The sequence below is a fragment of the Lepidochelys olivacea genome (assembly GCF_965140295.1).
Source record: "Lepidochelys olivacea isolate rLepOli2 genome assembly, chromosome: 9".
In the NCBI taxonomy this organism is placed as follows: domain Eukaryota; kingdom Metazoa; phylum Chordata; order Testudines; family Cheloniidae; genus Lepidochelys; species Lepidochelys olivacea.
The window spans coordinates 56,639,689-56,656,707 of record NC_140419.1 but is presented as its reverse complement, the minus strand read 5'-3'; the positions used below and the strand labels follow the sequence as shown (position 1 = coordinate 56,656,707).

Below are 17,019 nucleotides of genomic sequence, written 5' to 3'. Positions count from 1 at the left end.
TCCCATACTCGCTGGTGAAAGTTATAAGTAAGGCTACAATTTAGTCACGGGTTACAAGCAATAAACAAAAAGTCTTGGCCTGTCCATGACTTTTACTAAAACTACCCCTAGTTATGCGTTAGGTACTGGGCGCGGGGGGTGAGGGGGTGCACTTCTCGGACAGCGCTGTTCCTGGGAGGGCGGCATCAGTATATGCTTCTGCTTCTCGGCTGCAGGTGGCCCCTACTGCTTCGGGTGGAGGGAGGCATGGGGCCCCGCTGCTGCTCCTGGACTACTGTTCTGGGACAGTTCCCGGGACCAGCTGCCTGGGGCCACCCAAGCAGTGACCGGTACGTCTGCCCTGGGGTCACCCTGCACCGGCTGCTCTGGAAGTCACAGACTTCCAGGAAAGTCAAAGACTCCATGACTCCTGTGACTTACATGAACGACTGGCAGCCTTAGTTATAAGCAGTTGAAGCCACTCGTGAAGAAATGGTCAACTGATCATTAGGGAGGGACTCGTCCCTTCCTGCTTCAAACATGCAGTGAAATCCGACCGACACTGACGAAATCTGGATACATTGGTTCTAGCCAACTGCCTCCTAATGTCAAAAGTTTCATTCCTGACCACGCTGATATGGAAGCTAACAAAAGGTCAGTAGCAAGTCCATCTAATGAGGCCAACATTCTAGTCGCAGCACACTCCGGAGTCAGGCACTGATATGGGATGGAAACAGCTCTAAGGGCACTGATGTATGAAGTATGTAAATGGATAAAGAGAGACATTCATTCTAATTCTCCTGGATATTTCTGCAGCTTTCAACACTGTTGTCTATGTACTGCCCGAGAGAGGTGGCAGACATCCAGGAGTTTAAGCACGGTCAGCGAGTGAAGCATCCTCTCGCGGAGCTAGCTCCCCATCCTGCCTCTTCCAACTGGGAGTTGAGCTACAGAATGGCGACAAGCTCAGTCTAATACATTTGTCAAGTAATGATTCATGTGTTTTAAAATATCTATAACTACATTGCTATGAGGATGGATTGCATTTTGCCAATTTTATTTAGACAGGAAGTACATTTAGGCTGGCTAATACTGAGATACTAACCTGAATTCATACAGGTCGTACTGAACGTATGCCTCCTGAGCTGGGCTGGCACCAGCCCAAGCAGGGCATCCCAGAGATGTAGTGAACCAGTGCAGCTTCCAGCCAGTGTCAGTATGCGGTGCTCCTGTGGTGCCCCAAGCATAAATTTCCAGTGGAATGGCAAGAGAAAGGGAGAGGGTGAAGTCTACCCTAATGTTAGAACTGCCCTGGTGGTGCAGGATGGTGCAGATTGCAGCCCCTACTGCACTGGAGGGAGTCAAACCCATAATGTCCTAATCTCAGAGGGTTACTACACTAGTAGATAACTGCTCACGGTTTGGAGTACTCCTGATACAGCTTGTATAGACTTTTTACAATCAAACAGTTCACTTGATCAAGTTTAAATCCACCTTTTGTGATGGTGGACTAGATGCAGAGAAGAGATACCAGGTGATCAAGGGAAGAGAGCCATAGTGCTTTTTAGAACTTAGACTCAGGGATGACAAAACCCAAGGTTTTTTAACTTTCTCTCCTTGACTGTGATCTGTGCCTGACAGCCCAAATTCAGGAAGCTTCCGATTAGGAAGGAGATGTTTTGTTCAGTCAGCTGTTTTGAGTAAAAAGCTTTGCTTTCTTCTTTTCGTTTGTAAGATATGTTAGTTTCTTAACAAAGATGGAATGAAGTTTAACCTTTTGTAGATAACTAGGTACTTTCAGTGGAGGCAAACATTTAATAAACATATGATAATGCTTTTATACTATTTTTCTAATTCATCCGCATACGATGATGACTAATATGTAAGGAGACAAACTCCCAATATTGACGACTAACAATTACATCCTAATTATTTATGTCTAGCTTTAAATATTTCATTTATCGGCCTATTTGCCAAAGTATATGAGATGCGTCATTAGCAAGAGATACGGAGCCTAAGGGTATGCATTAAAAGAAAATGGACGCTGTAGTAAGAGGACATATTATAACTGGGTCAAGACTTATATTTTTCGTTGGTTTTTAAATTACAGAACCCGATACTATAACAGCCTACACGTGCAAAAGAATCAGTAGAAAATATGTGTTTGTAGCTTTTAGGACATTCCCACATTTATCTTTCCTCTTCACATTTGATGAAGCATTTTCTTGATAGAGGTTTTGATGTTGCGATTCATTTCGAGCAATTTTTGGTTTAGACTCAAGATGTCGCTGTTGTCTACAGTTACGGACAAGGATCGCGGATGATTTTCCCCTTTCACAGTGCAGTCAGCAAAGCAAGTCACTAAAGACAACGGTCACCACACGAGTAAACAGGCAAAGGTAAAAGAAAGGTATTTTCAAAGGAATGTATCTGTATATTTTAATTATTTCTTTATTTTGTTGCACAACATCGTGAACCACAGCGAGGCAGAGACAAGAAATGATCTTATTGCCAAGCCTTTATGAAGCGGTTACTATGAAGAACAGAAGCAAACTAAGATGTCGGACTCAGGGCTGGTACTTAAGAGACCTATTTACTGCATGCTGGTTCTGTGTGTCTGTCTCTGAAGAGGCTCGTTACTGAGTGTCTGAAGCGCTAGCCTGGTGCTTTTATGGGGAATATGGCCGAGGATCTAGAACTGGATAATATCAGAAACCTGCCAGCTCGCAGGCTGCGGACTGTGTCAGGAAAGGAGAATTTGTGGAGCTGAAAATGCAGAATGGAGCCCTGATCGTCACTGTGAAAATGGACAGAGCAGAGCTGCGTGGGCGGACAGGACGTTGTGCACTGAAATTTAAGATTGTGGTTGAAAATCTTGCAATGTAGTATGTGGAACTAGAAATCCTGGATGATTTCCCCACGTGGCTGAATCTGTTTTAGTGGGCAGTGTACTTCCTATAGTAGGGCTCAAGATCCTCTTGGTACTGATTCTTTGGTCACATATGAGATTTGGGCAAATGCACACTTTGCTTTGAAAGTAGAGCCTCGTGGCGGACATAATAAAGTGCCAATTTTAATACTGGAAGAGTCATTGGACAGAGAAAAAGGATCGACTCAGACTCGAATAACAGCAGCTAAACACAATGGGGCTCCCCAAAGATCTGGCACCCGCCGGATGAGTATCACTGTGCTGGAGTCTAACAATAACGCCCCTGCATTTCATGGAAACATCTACACTATCTGCCTAGTGGAGATTGTGGACAAAGGCATCCTGGTTAGTGACTGAATGGCACCGATTTAAATGAAGGAGGAAATGGAAGGCTAGAGGAAATTGTTGGCAGCAACACGACAATCAATGTTCAGAAAATGTTTTCTATCGATCCTGATAACGGGGAGTTAGGGGTGGAAGGTGAAGTGAATTGTGGAGAATATAATGTGGGAGTGCAGGCGCGGGAGGGAAGTCAGTTAGCATTGCACAGTTCTTGTAAATGTTGTGAATGGCAATTACAATGTCCCAGCAGTGACGGTAAATTCCCTTTCCGATCCTATCGGGGAAGACACTGCAGCTGGGACGATGGTCGGTCTGCTCAGCGTCATAGACCAGGGCTCCGAAGACAACTGGAAGATCAGCGGCCACATTCTGCAGAACGTACCGTTTCAGCTGCTGTCCCTGCGGAAAACACATTCTCCTTGGTGACCAGCGGCGTCTTGGGCAGAGGGGCGGCCACCTACAACATCACTATAGTTGCCTGTGATTGCGGCTCCCCTCCCCTGCCTCGCAGGGAATCCCTCCGAGTGAGAATTTCCTATGTAAATGACAAGGTCCCCTGCTTCGAATCGGCCTCGTACACGGTCTGTGTGCCAGCGAATCACTCTGAGTCTGGCCGCCTCCATTTTCTCGGTGGCCGGCGTGTGGCCCCTGATGGCTGGAAATGGCCGATTGTCCTACGCCATCTTGAGCGGCGAGGCGCTGGGGGACCGCTGGTTTCCATCAGCTCCCGGGGCGGGGATATTTACGCGCTGGGCACCTGGGCCTGCGGGCGAACGAAGAACTTCAGTGTCCATGTCCCGGCGGCGGACGCTGGGGTCCCCTCCCTGAGCGGCACAGCCTCTGTGCACATCTTCATTCTCGACGAGGATAACAACGTTTGTTGCCTGCTGCCAGCTGGGGAGCCGCGGGTGTTGCGGGAAAGTGCCCCGCGCTGCGAGCTGCGGGCACTTGGCTCACAGGCTGCGGGTTTCTGACGGCGATCTGGGCTGTCACACGTGGCTCTCCTTCCAGCGGGCTGCTGACCGCAGCCTGTTCCGGGTGGGGCTGCACATGGGGAATCAGAACGCTGCGGCTGGGGAGCGAGGCCGGTGACTGTGGTGAAAGATCAGGGAGACCCAGTGCTTTCTACAGCCATAACCGTCACCCTGAACTGATCGAGCAGCTCACCGAGGGTTTGTCTTATATGACAGTGTGACTGATAGTCACCCTGGGGTGCATTTCCTTTATTTTCTTCTTCAAACTAAGACAGACTCCAGAACCCTGCCTTTTGAGACAGACACACTAGCCTGCTGCAACCCACACCCAGGATCTGGGCCAACCGATGCCTCCTAAATTGGTTTGTGAGTGCATCTTCACACTCATACAGTGCAGAGCAGCTGGTCCTTAACCAGATACACTCTGCACATTAGCCTCCTAGAGCTACGAGCAGTCCGCAATGCCTGCAGACACTTTATCCCAGGGATCGCACACTGCACCAGAGTCATGATGGACAATACCGCCTGCATGTTCTACCTCAACAGGCGACGTCCCACTCTCTGCTCTGAGGCACCAAAAGTATGCAACGATGTATCCAAAACGGCATCGCCATCTCAGCCGCATACCTCCCTGGACACCAAAACATCACTGCAAACTGGAGGGGATTTTTCCCACGATCATGAATGGGAACTCGACACGTGAGTCCTTCATTACATCTTCATCTGCTTGGGATTCCCCACCATAGACATCATTGCCACTCCGGAGAACATTTGCCCTCAAAATTGTGCTCTAGAGCGCGCCTGGGACATGGATTCCTAGGAGATGCATTCCGCATCACATGGGATGCTCTATTAGAAGTGTGAGCAACCAGAGTGATGTAGTGGTGGGAGTCTGCTATAGACCACGGGACCAGAGGGATGAGGTGGACCAGGCTTTCTTCCGGCAACTCGCAGAAGCTACTAGCTCGCAAGCCCTGGTTCTCATGGGTGACTTTAATTTTCCTGATGTCCGCTGGGAAAGCAATACAGCGGTGCATAGACAATCTAGGAAGTTTTTGGAAAATGTAGGGGACAATGTGCAAGTGCTAGAGGAGCCAACTACGGGGGAAGCTTTTCTTGACCTGCTGCTCACAAACCAGGAAGAATTAGCGAGGGAAGCAAAAGTGGATGGGAATTTGGGAGGCAGTGACCATGAGTTGGTTGAGTTCAGGATCCTGACACAGGGAAGAAAGGTAAGCAGCAGGATAGCTTCCATCCATGCTGCCAAATCCAACGCTAAAGAGCTTCGTTTCATCAATCCCAAGTGCCTACAGCCTGCAACAAAACTCAGCAAAAAGCATCATGGATCTGCCCCCCCCCCAAACCCACCAAACTAAGAGAGTACAAGCACATTAAAGCAGTCCTGGCTATGCTAAAAGAGTCTCAACCCTACAGCTGTGGCTCTGACCCATTCCCATACTCGCTGGTGAAAGTTATAAGTAAGGCTACAATTTAGTCACGGGTTACAGGCAATAAACAAAAAGTCTTGGCCTGTCCATGACTTTTACTAAAACTACCCCTAGTTATGCGTTAGGTACTGGGCGCGGGGGGTGAGGGGGTGCACTTCTCGGACAGCGCTGTTCCTGGGAGGGCGGCATCAGTATATGCTTCTGCTTCTCGGCTGCAGGTGGCCCCTACTGCTTCGGGTGGAGGGAGGCATGGGGCCCCGCTGCTGCTCCTGGACTACTGTTCTGGGACAGTTCCCGGGACCAGCTGCCTGGGGCCACCCAAGCAGTGACCGGTACGTCTGCCCTGGGGTCACCCTGCACCGGCTGCTCTGGAAGTCACAGACTTCCAGGAAAGTCAAAGACTCCATGACTCCTGTGACTTACATGAACGACTGGCAGCCTTAGTTATAAGCAGTTGAAGCCACTCGTGAAGAAATGGTCAACTGATCATTAGGGAGGGACTCGTCCCTTCCTGCTTCAAACATGCAGTGAAATCCGACCGACACTGACGAAATCTGGATACATTGGTTCTAGCCAACTGCCTCCTAATGTCAAAAGTTTCATTCCTGACCACGCTGATATGGAAGCTAACAAAAGGTCAGTAGCAAGTCCATCTAATGAGGCCAACATTCTAGTCGCAGCACACTCCGGAGTCAGGCACTGATATGGGATGGAAACAGCTCTGATGTATGAAGTATGTAAATGGATAAAGAGAGACATTCATTCTAATTCTCCTGGATATTTCTGCAGCTTTCAACACTGTTGTCTATGTACTGCCCGAGAGAGGTGGCAGACATCCAGGAGTTTAAGCACGGTCAGCGAGTGAAGCATCCTCTCGCGGAGCTAGCTCCCCATCCTGCCTCTTCCAACTGGGAGTTGAGCTACAGAATGGCGACAAGCTCAGTCTAATACATTTGTCAAGTAATGATTCATGTGTTTTAAAATATCTATAACTACATTGCTATGAGGATGGATTGCATTTTGCCAATTTTATTTAGACAGGAAGTACATTTAGGCTGGCTAATACTGAGATACTATCCTGAATTCATACAGGTCGTACTGAACGTATGCCTCCTGAGCTGGGTTGGCACCAGCCCAAGCAGGGCATCCCAGAGATGTAGTGAACCAGTGCAGCTTCCAGCCAGTGTCAGTATGCGGTGCTCCTGTGGTGCCCCAAGCATAAATTTCCAGTGGAATGGCAAGAGAAAGGGAGAGGGTGAAGTCTACCCTAATGTTAGAACTGCCCTGGTGGTGCAGGATGGTGCAGATTGCAGCCCCTACTGCACTGGAGGGAGTCAAACCCATAATGTCCTAATCTCAGAGGGTTACTACACTAGTAGATAACTGCTCACGGTTTGGAGTACTCCTGATACAGCTTGTATAGACTTTTTACAATCAAACAGTTCACTTGATCAAGTTTAAATCCACCTTTTGTGATGGTGGACTAGATGCAGAGAAGAGATACCAGGTGATCAAGGGAACAGAGGCTCTATCATGTGAGAGGAGCCTGGAAGAGCTTGGCTTGTTTAGTCTCACAAAAAAGAGGCTGAGAGGGGAAATATTTGTCTCTATAAGTACATTGGAGGGTAAATACAGTGCGGGTGAAGTTTATTTAAGCTAAATGCTAATGGAACAACTGATCACAACTGATCACAAAGAAAATTCACGCTGGAAATTAGAAGGCTTCTAACCAGCAGAAACCTGAGGTTCTGGGACAATCTCCCAGTAGGAGTTGTGGGGAGAAATAACTTTAGTTTTGAGAGAGTACTGGACAAATTTATGAGATTGTTTGTGATGGTCGGGGACAGGGCTTGGCAGCTCTGTGGGCTCACTTCCAATGTATGCCTTTTGTTCCTAAAGGTCATTCTTCAGGGCTTCTGCCAGACACCTGCAGGAGTCAGGAACGGATTTTCTCTCTCTCGCAATGTATTGGGGACAGTTTTTTTTATTGTCTTTCTCTGAAGCATTAAATACAGCCACAGCTAGAGATGAGACACGCTGGACTGAAACAGGGCTCTGTGGAGACACCGTCTCTGGCTTTCTCTTCATCATTTGCTCAGTGTCTAACTGATCGCCATGTATGGGGTCGGGAAGGAATTTCCCCCCAGTTCAGACTGGCCTTGCCTTTGGAGGTTTTCACATTCCTCTGCAGCATGTGGATGCAGGGCACTTGTCAGGATTATCTGAGCATATTTCACTTAATCATTTCCCTGTACTGCGGGGTCTTCTGGGACTGGGACACCTTGGGCCCTCCTGTTCTCTGCCTGTGGCACATAATAGTCTGGTCTCCCGGGGGGAGAGGCGGGGATGTGAGACTCATTTTGCTTCTTCGGTCAAGTGTGCAGGCACTGAGTGGTGCTGATGCTGTGGTGCTGTATAGGAGCTCAGGCTTGATGAGTTGAAGGGACCACGAGAGCAATGACTCTATATTCATTTGGACTGCAGTCAGTGACAGGTCTGTAGACAGTGACAGGCTAGTGCCTAAACCTGCTGACGCTGATCATAGAATCATAGAATATCAGGGTTGGAAGGGACCTCAGGAGGTCATCTAGTCCAACCCCCTGCTCAAAGCAGGACCAATCCCCAATTTTTGCCCCAGATCCCTAAATGGCCCCCTCAAGGATTGAACTCACAACCCTGGGTTTAGCAGGCCAATGCTCAAACCTACTGAGCTATCCCTCCACCCCCAATGATGATGTGAAGGGACATAGATAACGGCTCGTTTGTCTCTGTGTCTGCTACTATTGTCCCTTTGGGTATCAGAACTTTGGAACATCCCCTCACATCCCTCCCACCCATCTCAGAAAACCTGCCATTCTTGCTCTGTTGTTCTGCACCGCCCCCTGAAATTAGTCAGAGGTATAGTGTAGTGCAGGGTACTTGTTTTATGCAAAAGGGGTCATTGTCTCTCTGCTAGTCCATCTCGGTGGGTTTTTTTAATAACGGTCCTTCCAAATGAGGACAAGTAGGATTGCAACTAATTTCCATGTGGCATTATTGTCACAGGTGCACTAGTCCCCCTTGAGAAGAATGAGATCTGTCTTGCAGCAGTAACCTATGGTTTAAGGGAGGCCATTATGGAAGAGGCAATACTAACAGATGACTCCCTCCCAAACTCCTCCTTGGAGGATAATTGTTCATCCCCCCTGCACTGGGCAACTGGATGATCAGGTGTTGTGCTTCCCTGTCCTCTTTCACAGTTGTCTATGTCCCAGTAGTCCGCTCAGTGGAGGACTTCTAGTAGTCAGGAGTGTCAAAAGGACTCTAGTAATAAAGAATCAGCACACTGACGACTACTACCGACCAGAGAGTGGACAGGAGCACCTCAGGATGTCGAGTGAGGCCATCGCGAGGATGGAGAATGGCAAGGTACCCCACAGCCTGCAGGGCGGGGATTGGTGTAAGAGCTCATCTTTGTTTTCTTTCGAAGGTTCCTAGAGGGGATCAACTTTGGCACACTACTGGAGCAATTAATATTGGTAAAGTGTCTTAAAAGAAACTGCTTAACTAGAGCTGGGCAAATTCTGCAAATATTTATTTGAATGACAGCACTAGACCCGATTTTGTTCTTGCTTATGCCTGTTTTACACTGGCACGGCTCCCTAAACTTCCGGTGTAAATGACAGCAGAATCTAACCCCATGAATTTCCTTCCATAGTATTTATATTTGTCTTTCCTGAACATTTTCAGAGGGGAGTTTCTTCTCAAGAACATTTGCGGAAGAAGAGAGTTTCGCAAATACTTGTGCCAACATGTATTGGTGCAACTGCTTGAGCTGAAACTGAAAAGAAGCAGCTGAAGGATTGGAAAATACCCGGTCAAGTCACAGGAACAATAGCAAGTAACTCAGGACATGTGAGCGAATTAGAAATGGCAAATACCAGAAGTCTCAGGAATCTTTAAATTGAAACACATAATTGAACACATAATTTCAGATAATGAAACACATTTGTAAAAATCTAAGTCTGTTCATTTATAATTTGGGAACAGAAGAAGGGGCAAAAGCATTAAAGAAATATTGTTTGTTGTTTTTCTCTGAGTAGTCCACTCAAGTGCTGAATCTCCCAGTAAGGAGCAGTGAGGAGTCTCACCTGACTGGAATCTGAGTGGACATTCACAGTGCAATGCTGTGTAGATATGTATTATTCCTAACGTTGGAAGGGCTATATCTGCTTGATACCAGCTGACGTGAAGCCAAGATCTGTGGGAAGATTCACAATGCTGCTGTGCTAACTGGCACTACCAGTAAGTGGCCATGAAGCTGCTCTAATTGGTTGAGCCAAAAGGAAAGCAGTAGAAAGACCCCATGTTATTTTGGAAGATGTAGACACTGAAACCTGTTTCACATTTTCAGAGATTGAAGAGCCCTTCTTTCTCTGTGTCTTTCCAGTCTCGGACATCAGTGAATCATCCTCTGCCGCTGGGAGTAAGCCACACACCTAGCCATGGTGAAAGAAGGAATTATCCACACACATCAGAACATAGCCAGTGAGTCCAGGATCTCGTATTTCTTCTGAAACGCTGAAACAGATGTGAATGTTAGAGCTTCCTGGCTGTTCCAGTCTTAAATGGCCTGGGGCAATCCTGTAGTATTTCACTGGTATATACTAGTGACTATCAGTATTCACAGGAACTGTAAAATAGCAAATATTTATGCACTTTATGGGTTAGAGTCTCAGGTGGTATCAACTAGCCTCTAGCCATTGACTTCAGTAAAACTGAAAATTGACTTCCATGGAACTCTATCCTCTATGCCAGGTGAAGGCTGCTCCAAAATATTTGTATTATATTTGCAAATATTTTACAGCGAAATTGGAAATGGATGTAAATTTTGTAATAATTTAAAATGTGTTCTCTAGGGCTAATAGAGTATTGACTTTCCTTGCTGATTAATACCATTACTCAGTCTGTATTCTTAATAATGCAAATCACTGTACTGCTAAAGCGAAATACCCCCTTAAAATTGTTCTCATTTACCCTCTGTCCCCAAGCATAGAGCCTGTAAAGGACAGGGTCTCAATCTGTTGTCTAACTGCATGCCCTACTCTTCCCATTGCCCTGAACCTCTTTTCCACAAGTCTGTATTTTCTCTCCCTCCAGCCAGAAGGTCCTTCAACAAGCTGAAAACTAGCAAGCCCAGCAAACTACTCATAGGAGAGTCGAAATTGTGCAAATCCCTGCAGAAGGTCAGGATCACAGCCTTGTTCGCACACTCCGTATGTTGCTGACTCATCTCCGCAGCTCCCTTTGGACTTTCTATTTCCGCTTGACCTCTCCTCTGTTCGTCAGAGATGCCTCTTCAGCTGAACTTCCGAGGTTTTTGATCAGTGCTCAAGGCAACAATCTCCATTCAGCTACAATTTGTTGTCTCTGGCGGCATCGCCAATCTTTCCTGAGTCAGAGACTCCCTTTCTCCCAGGCCCAACGCCTCTGCTGGCTGAAGGCTGGGGAGTGGTGTAGAAGCCAGTATGGTGGCTCTACACCACCAGAGGATTCTGCCTAAAGGAGGGTAGCTCCTTCAGCAGATGCATACACTGGCTGTGGAATAGCACACTAACATCCCATTATATTTACCACTGCTGCAATCAGTGTTAGCAGCCAATAGAACAAACCCCAGGGGACAGCGCTGGCGAGGTATTTACTCAGGTTCCTTGCCTCTCCCTCCGCATCCCCAAGGCCATTTGGATAGCTTCTAGAAATCAGAAAAATGAGTAAAGTTGTGGCATGTAGACCTTTGTTCTTTTGACAGTCATGTTTCACAAACACTTTAGTACCAAATTCAATTTTTTTTTCCAAAATGAGTTAAGAAAATGATCAAAACCATTACTGGCCGTTTTCATCCCCCCAAACCCTGGCTGTCACAGAGGGCTGACGTGCTGACCAGGACGTAGCTGCTGCCGAGGCTTGGTGTGGGAGTTTGGCATCTAACTCCCGCCCACCGTCATGAATATCTGTGCTCAAGCAAAACGTTAGTGGCTGCTGTGCTGCTGAATGTGCTGTCCTGCTCTGAACACACCCAAACATGGCTGGAGAGGATGCTTTCCTCCTGAGGCTCCTGTACTTCACAACCTGAGCATGTGCCATCCGCCAGGGCCTCTGGATGGTGCTAGTGCATGTCACAGACTTGCTCTTTGGTTATCTGCACATACTCCAGCTCTCAGCAATTCAGCCGGGCAGTAAGAGGGCACTCCGTAACCTGGGCTCCCAGCCTGCAGTGCTGATGGATGGCTGAAAGGGTTGGGTGTGTAAACATACACTCATAGTGTGAAATTCAGAGTGAAACGTTCTCCAAGACAGACTCTTGGAATTCGATCTTTAGCTAGAGCCCCAAATCAGGCTGGCTGTGCTTGGTGCAGAATCCAGTTGAGGAGGAGCGGACAAAGTGGTGGCTTAAAGCCCTCCATTTACCCTTCGGTCAGGACTGCACATAGAAGTCGGTTTGAACCCCAGAGTATCTTAAAGCAGCCTCGAGGCCAATCTATGCTGGGTGGCACAGCTCCTAGTGGCTGGAACAGCTCCTGGTGACCACTCGGCTGGTACAGGATTGCAATCCTCTCCAGACATAGTCGCTTCCATCCCAGGCCACCCCCTGACCTACGCCAGCATCTTCCTGTTTTGGAATACGTGACAGCCGCACCTATTCAAAGATGCTTTACCTGAGCAGAGCAACCCAGACAGCATGGTCCACTGCAAGAAGTCCTCTTAAAAACTAGCTGTACTGGAAAAACACGAGCTGATTCTTATCACTGTGCAGGGTGAGAAGACTGCACCAGCAGATCCTGTGCAGAACAGCTGCATCTTCCCACTAGATGAGCCGTACGGATCAGACCTCCACGCCCTGGTGCCCACCCATGATGAACATCACCACTCAATTCCTGAGTGGAAGCGGCAGCAGATGGTGAGGAAGCTGCAGGCTCGACTGGAAGCAGGAGAGGGCAAGGGCAGGATGGAATGGTACTGTGCTGACTGAAGGAGAACTAGCTGTTGTAGGCTGGGTTAGAAAGTCTTTATAGGCTTCTTCTTGCTTTGCTTGTTCCTCTTTGCTTCTTCCCAGCTTACGCCCTAAGTTTCTCTCAGCTACGTCAAGTCTTACCTCAGTCTTGAATGCTAATATCATGAGATCATTGCACTCCTGGTTTTCCGTCACTGGTATAATTACCTCAGTGGAATGGCACCAGGGTTCAGCCCACAGTCCCAGGGCAGGGCAGGGTTCAGGCTTTTGTCTATTCTTGAAACTCAGTGCAGACAAGGACCTCAAAAATAATGGATTTTTGGTTCGGGGGGGGGGGACGGGGGACCAATATTTCTGAGGAAAAGTCCAGTTCGATTCAAACCAGAATCTTTCTTTCCCCAAACTTTTTTCAAAATGAAAATTAAAGTAAAATGTTTTAGTTGACTTGAGATGTTCAGGTCAATTTGAAATTTTTTTCTTTGTGTTTTGAATCAGCCATTTTTGAAGTGTTTCACCCTTTTTTGGTGTGTTTGTTTTTTATCATCCAAATGTCAGTTCAAATGGCCATTTCTAATTGAAGAGTTGAAATGAAACATTTTGAAAGAAAACGGTCACAAACAAACTTTTCAACTCGGAAAAAAAGTTTGACCAAAATCTTTCACTGAATTTGACCCAAACTTGAGAAATAGGTTTCAGGACCTGAAAATGCTTATTTCAGTGAAAAAAACTATTGGTCAAAACCATGCTGTTCAGCTTCACTGCAGACCCAATGAAAGCTACGTGGTGCCAGAGCAAGGACTGTGCACTCAGACAATGCCAATGACTTTCAAGCCAACATGGCCCTTAGACCAATAGACACAGAGACCTTCTCAAAGCAAGGGGGAGCCCTGGACCCGTGTGTTAGGGAGGCGGACCCGTCTCCATTTTTTAGAAGTCACTACCTCTCTAATCACCAATCGCAGAAGCAGTGGGAGCCAAATCCTGTGCAAGTTCATCATATTGCTGGGATGTCAGTGCCTTTGTATCACACCAGTGTGTATGTGGGCTGTGTGTGTGTGGGTGATCTGAAAACCTGGCTCTAGAAGATTACATTAATGACCTTCTGTAATCTCTCAATTTCTGTCTCCCGCATACAGAGCAATGGAGGCAGTTCAGTTGAGATGTGGGACTGGAGGTATTTGCAGGCCCACAATGGTATCCTGGGCCCCTTCGGGGACTTGCTGACTGAGGGCGACCTACTTTACTTGGAGAAGTAGATTGAGAATCTGTAGCTGAGGAACAGGTGTCAAGAGTGTGAGAGAGAGCTGGGGTGCCTGGTGGAGGAGCTGCAGACCATCCTGCCTGCCCCCATTGTCCATATCACCGTCAACAGCCAGCTCCTGCACCAGGATGGCCAGGCGCTTCCTATCTGGTGCAGCCGAATCTCTGGCATGGTGAAAGGATGTCTGTGCTGCTCACTAATGTAAACGGCCTGAGGAAGGAGGCGGAGATGCCATCCCCAAAAGAATCATCCGTGCCTAGTGAGGGTAAGTGTCCAGGTGGGGGAGAGCAGAGAGAGAGATTCTGGAGTATGGCGTCTCTGACAGGAAGCAGAGAGGTAATTTTGAGAAACATATTCTCCCAGAACAAAGAATGGCCTTGGAGCTAAGAATGGCCTTGGGAACACTCAGGAGGGTGCTGGTCAGGCGAGGATGTTGCTTCTCAAAATCAGTGGAGCAGCAGTAAGAGCAAGAGAAAACTAGTCTGTGAAGAGCATGCGTTTGGCGAGATGAAAAATGCCAGTGACCCTGGGATCAGCTGCAAAGAGGAAACCTTCAGATGTGAGCAGGTTTCTTGTTCCAGTGGCAGAGTCCGCTAGCCTCAGGAAAGAACGAATAGTGATGCTGTTTCTGTGCCACTGGAAGAAATCTGCTTCCTTGAAAATCACAGCCAGGAAAAAGCTTGAGTCCCAGAGAGTCAGGAAAATAGGAGAGGTGGAGGCAGCTCTAGCGGTCAGAAAGGAACAGATTCCCGAGGAGAAGCCGGTGGTGGAAATGAGAAAACTGAGCTATTTAATTCACCAAAGGAGCACCATCAAGAACCTGATTGGCAACAGGAAGGACATCACCTCTCAGGTGCCCTCACGACAAATCCGCAGCCTGAACCGCCAGCAGGCTATCTATTCCCTGGAGCAGTTCCTGCCCCACGTCAATGGAGTGCCCACCGATTACAACAGCCTGACTCTTGACCTTTTTATGCTTGGCGACTTCCACATCCTGGAACTGGACCTTCCTCAGGAGGAAAGCAAGATGAGGCACCTCCTCTGCTTCGAGGTGAACGACCACTTGGGCAGACGCTGCTGGGAGACCCTGCGAGCCTTCCACAAGGCAGTGACTGATGAAATCAGTGGTGGCAAGCGCGGCTGGAAAGATAGCTTTGAAGACATTAAGATCATGTTTTTTGGTAACGCCAAGGACCTAGCCTGGGAGCTGGAACCAAGTAGAGCATCAGTGGAAAGCTCTCTAAAGCCAGTGTCCAGAGTTTGGGTTCAGAGTGCTGCTCTTGAGCAAGGTGGACATGATCCAGGAAACTGTTCTGAGCTAGGTAGCTTCAACAATGATGAGATCTGCAGATACGTTGACCGCAGCTTTGCCTTCTGGAAAGAGAAAGAAGCTGAGATCTTCAACTTCAACTTTGAGGAGTGAGCTCCTTTGGCCATGTTGGAACTGCCTTCCCTTGGCCTTGTGTGAATGGGAGCTTGGGGGCTGTATTGCACCTGGGATGCTGGTTCTTCCCCCTCCCCATCTCTCAAATATGTCAAGGAATAGACCTTGAAGAGCTCAGAAATTTTTCTGATGGAGAGATTTCTGAATAGATTTCGGAACTAGCAGGAAGACTTTCCAAGGCACAAAGAGGGAATTAGGCAGCCGGCTCCCATTGTGCCTTTGACAATCTACTCCAAGGCTCTTCCCCTCAGCCTTTTCAACTGTTAAGATGCCTCTTCTTTTCAAGCAAGCTGCCATTTCTTCAACAAGACAGCTCGCCACCTATCCCCTCCACCCCAGCCCACCCAGCTATTCTATCTCTGGCAGGAGAATCTCCTGTGATTCTTTGTCTGCATAGCATGACTTTGAACGCTATGGAAAGCCCCAGATGGAGCTGAACCTGCCAATGGGCTGCCCTCTGCACAAACACTCACAGACCCTAGTACCATGGGATGGCTTTGAGGATACAGGGAGTATCAAAGGACAAATTCAGCTGCAACCGGCAATGCCAGCTAAGGAAATGATTGGCAGCAGTAAAAGGCCAGCAGCCTCATGCTAGGCTCTGCATATGTCACCCCTGCCATCTCCTGGCCAGTGCAGAGACTGACATGGACTGCACAGGCCGGATTCTGGACTGAGGAAAAGTCTTGTGAGGAGACTTGTGGGACATTAAAACCAAGAAATTCTCTGGCTTGGGGTGGATCTGTGGTGGTCAGCAGGCAGGGGCAGGGAATTCCAGAGATGAAGGGGAGGGAGTGGCTCAGGTCATCTCTGGCTTGTACTTGGTGCATCATGGTTGGGCTCAAGAAGGAGCTTCCCCCACCTTTTAGTGACTGGATGGTGCATCATCTCAAGAAGGGCCCCCCCAAAGGGGGAAAGTAAATGTCAGGTGTGCCACAAGTCAGACACCAGAGCTGGGCAAACCTTATAAATAAGGCACTGGAATGGTGATTGTGAGCCAATGCCTGATTGTCTGAGCCTAATTGTCCTCTCACTTATATGTAACTGCAGTGACTTTGGTGGGGTGACTCCTGATTTACTCGAGAGAGAGAGAGGAGAAAGCTGGTACTTCATGACCATTTCACCTCGATAGCCTGCATGAGCTGGAGGGTTCCATAAAGATCAAAAATCCCCAGCGATCACCTAAGTGATTTATAACGTTCAAAAGTAGGTAAATAGTTAACAGAAAACACTACCGATTTACTAAAATTCTCCAAAAGAAATAAGCTCTCTTCCTTGGTACTTCATCTCCTGTTACGATTACATACCGAATCATATATTTCATTTTATAATTGTTTATTTTTAAAAAGCGCATACTTTTTCTTTGTCTAAAGTTTTAAAGAGATCTTTTAAAGATTTTTGCGTGGGCTGAGGCTTAATAAACAAGTTTTCTGTCTCATTGAGATCATCTCTGTTTTTCTTGGCAATTCATTAAATTGGGTTAATTACCTTGGGAATAATTCATCAAAGGGTTGGGCACATTCTGCACCACCTGGCATCTTTAGGGACTGGAAGTCTTCCGAAAGGATATAATTGAGTCCAAACCCAAGGTCTGGGTGAAGTTCTCTGGCCTGTGTTATGCAGGAGGTCAGACTAGATAATTACAATGGCC

At 47.6% G+C, this 17,019-nt stretch overlaps 1 protein-coding gene across 3 annotated transcripts; it reads left to right on the top strand.

The window, feature by feature from the left end:
- Positions 1 to 10,773: 10,773 nt before the first annotated feature.
- On the top strand, positions 10,774 to 16,665 carry ESPNL (espin like). 3 transcript variants are annotated; one of them, XM_084639643.1, is made up of 2 exons: positions 10,774 to 10,897; positions 13,800 to 16,665. In XM_084639643.1, exon 2 carries the CDS (start codon positions 14,439 to 14,441, stop codon positions 15,345 to 15,347), a length of 909 nt encoding a protein of 302 aa, XP_084495769.1. In that variant the 5' UTR covers positions 10,774 to 10,897; positions 13,800 to 14,438; the 3' UTR covers positions 15,348 to 16,665. The 3 variants fall into 3 exon arrangements, with proteins under 3 accessions (XP_084495769.1, XP_084495768.1, XP_084495767.1); XM_084639642.1 differs by lacking the exon at positions 10,774 to 10,897 and adding an exon at positions 11,640 to 12,609; XM_084639641.1 differs by lacking the exon at positions 10,774 to 10,897 and adding an exon at positions 11,640 to 12,665.
- The last annotated feature ends 354 nt before the right edge of the window (positions 16,666 to 17,019 follow it).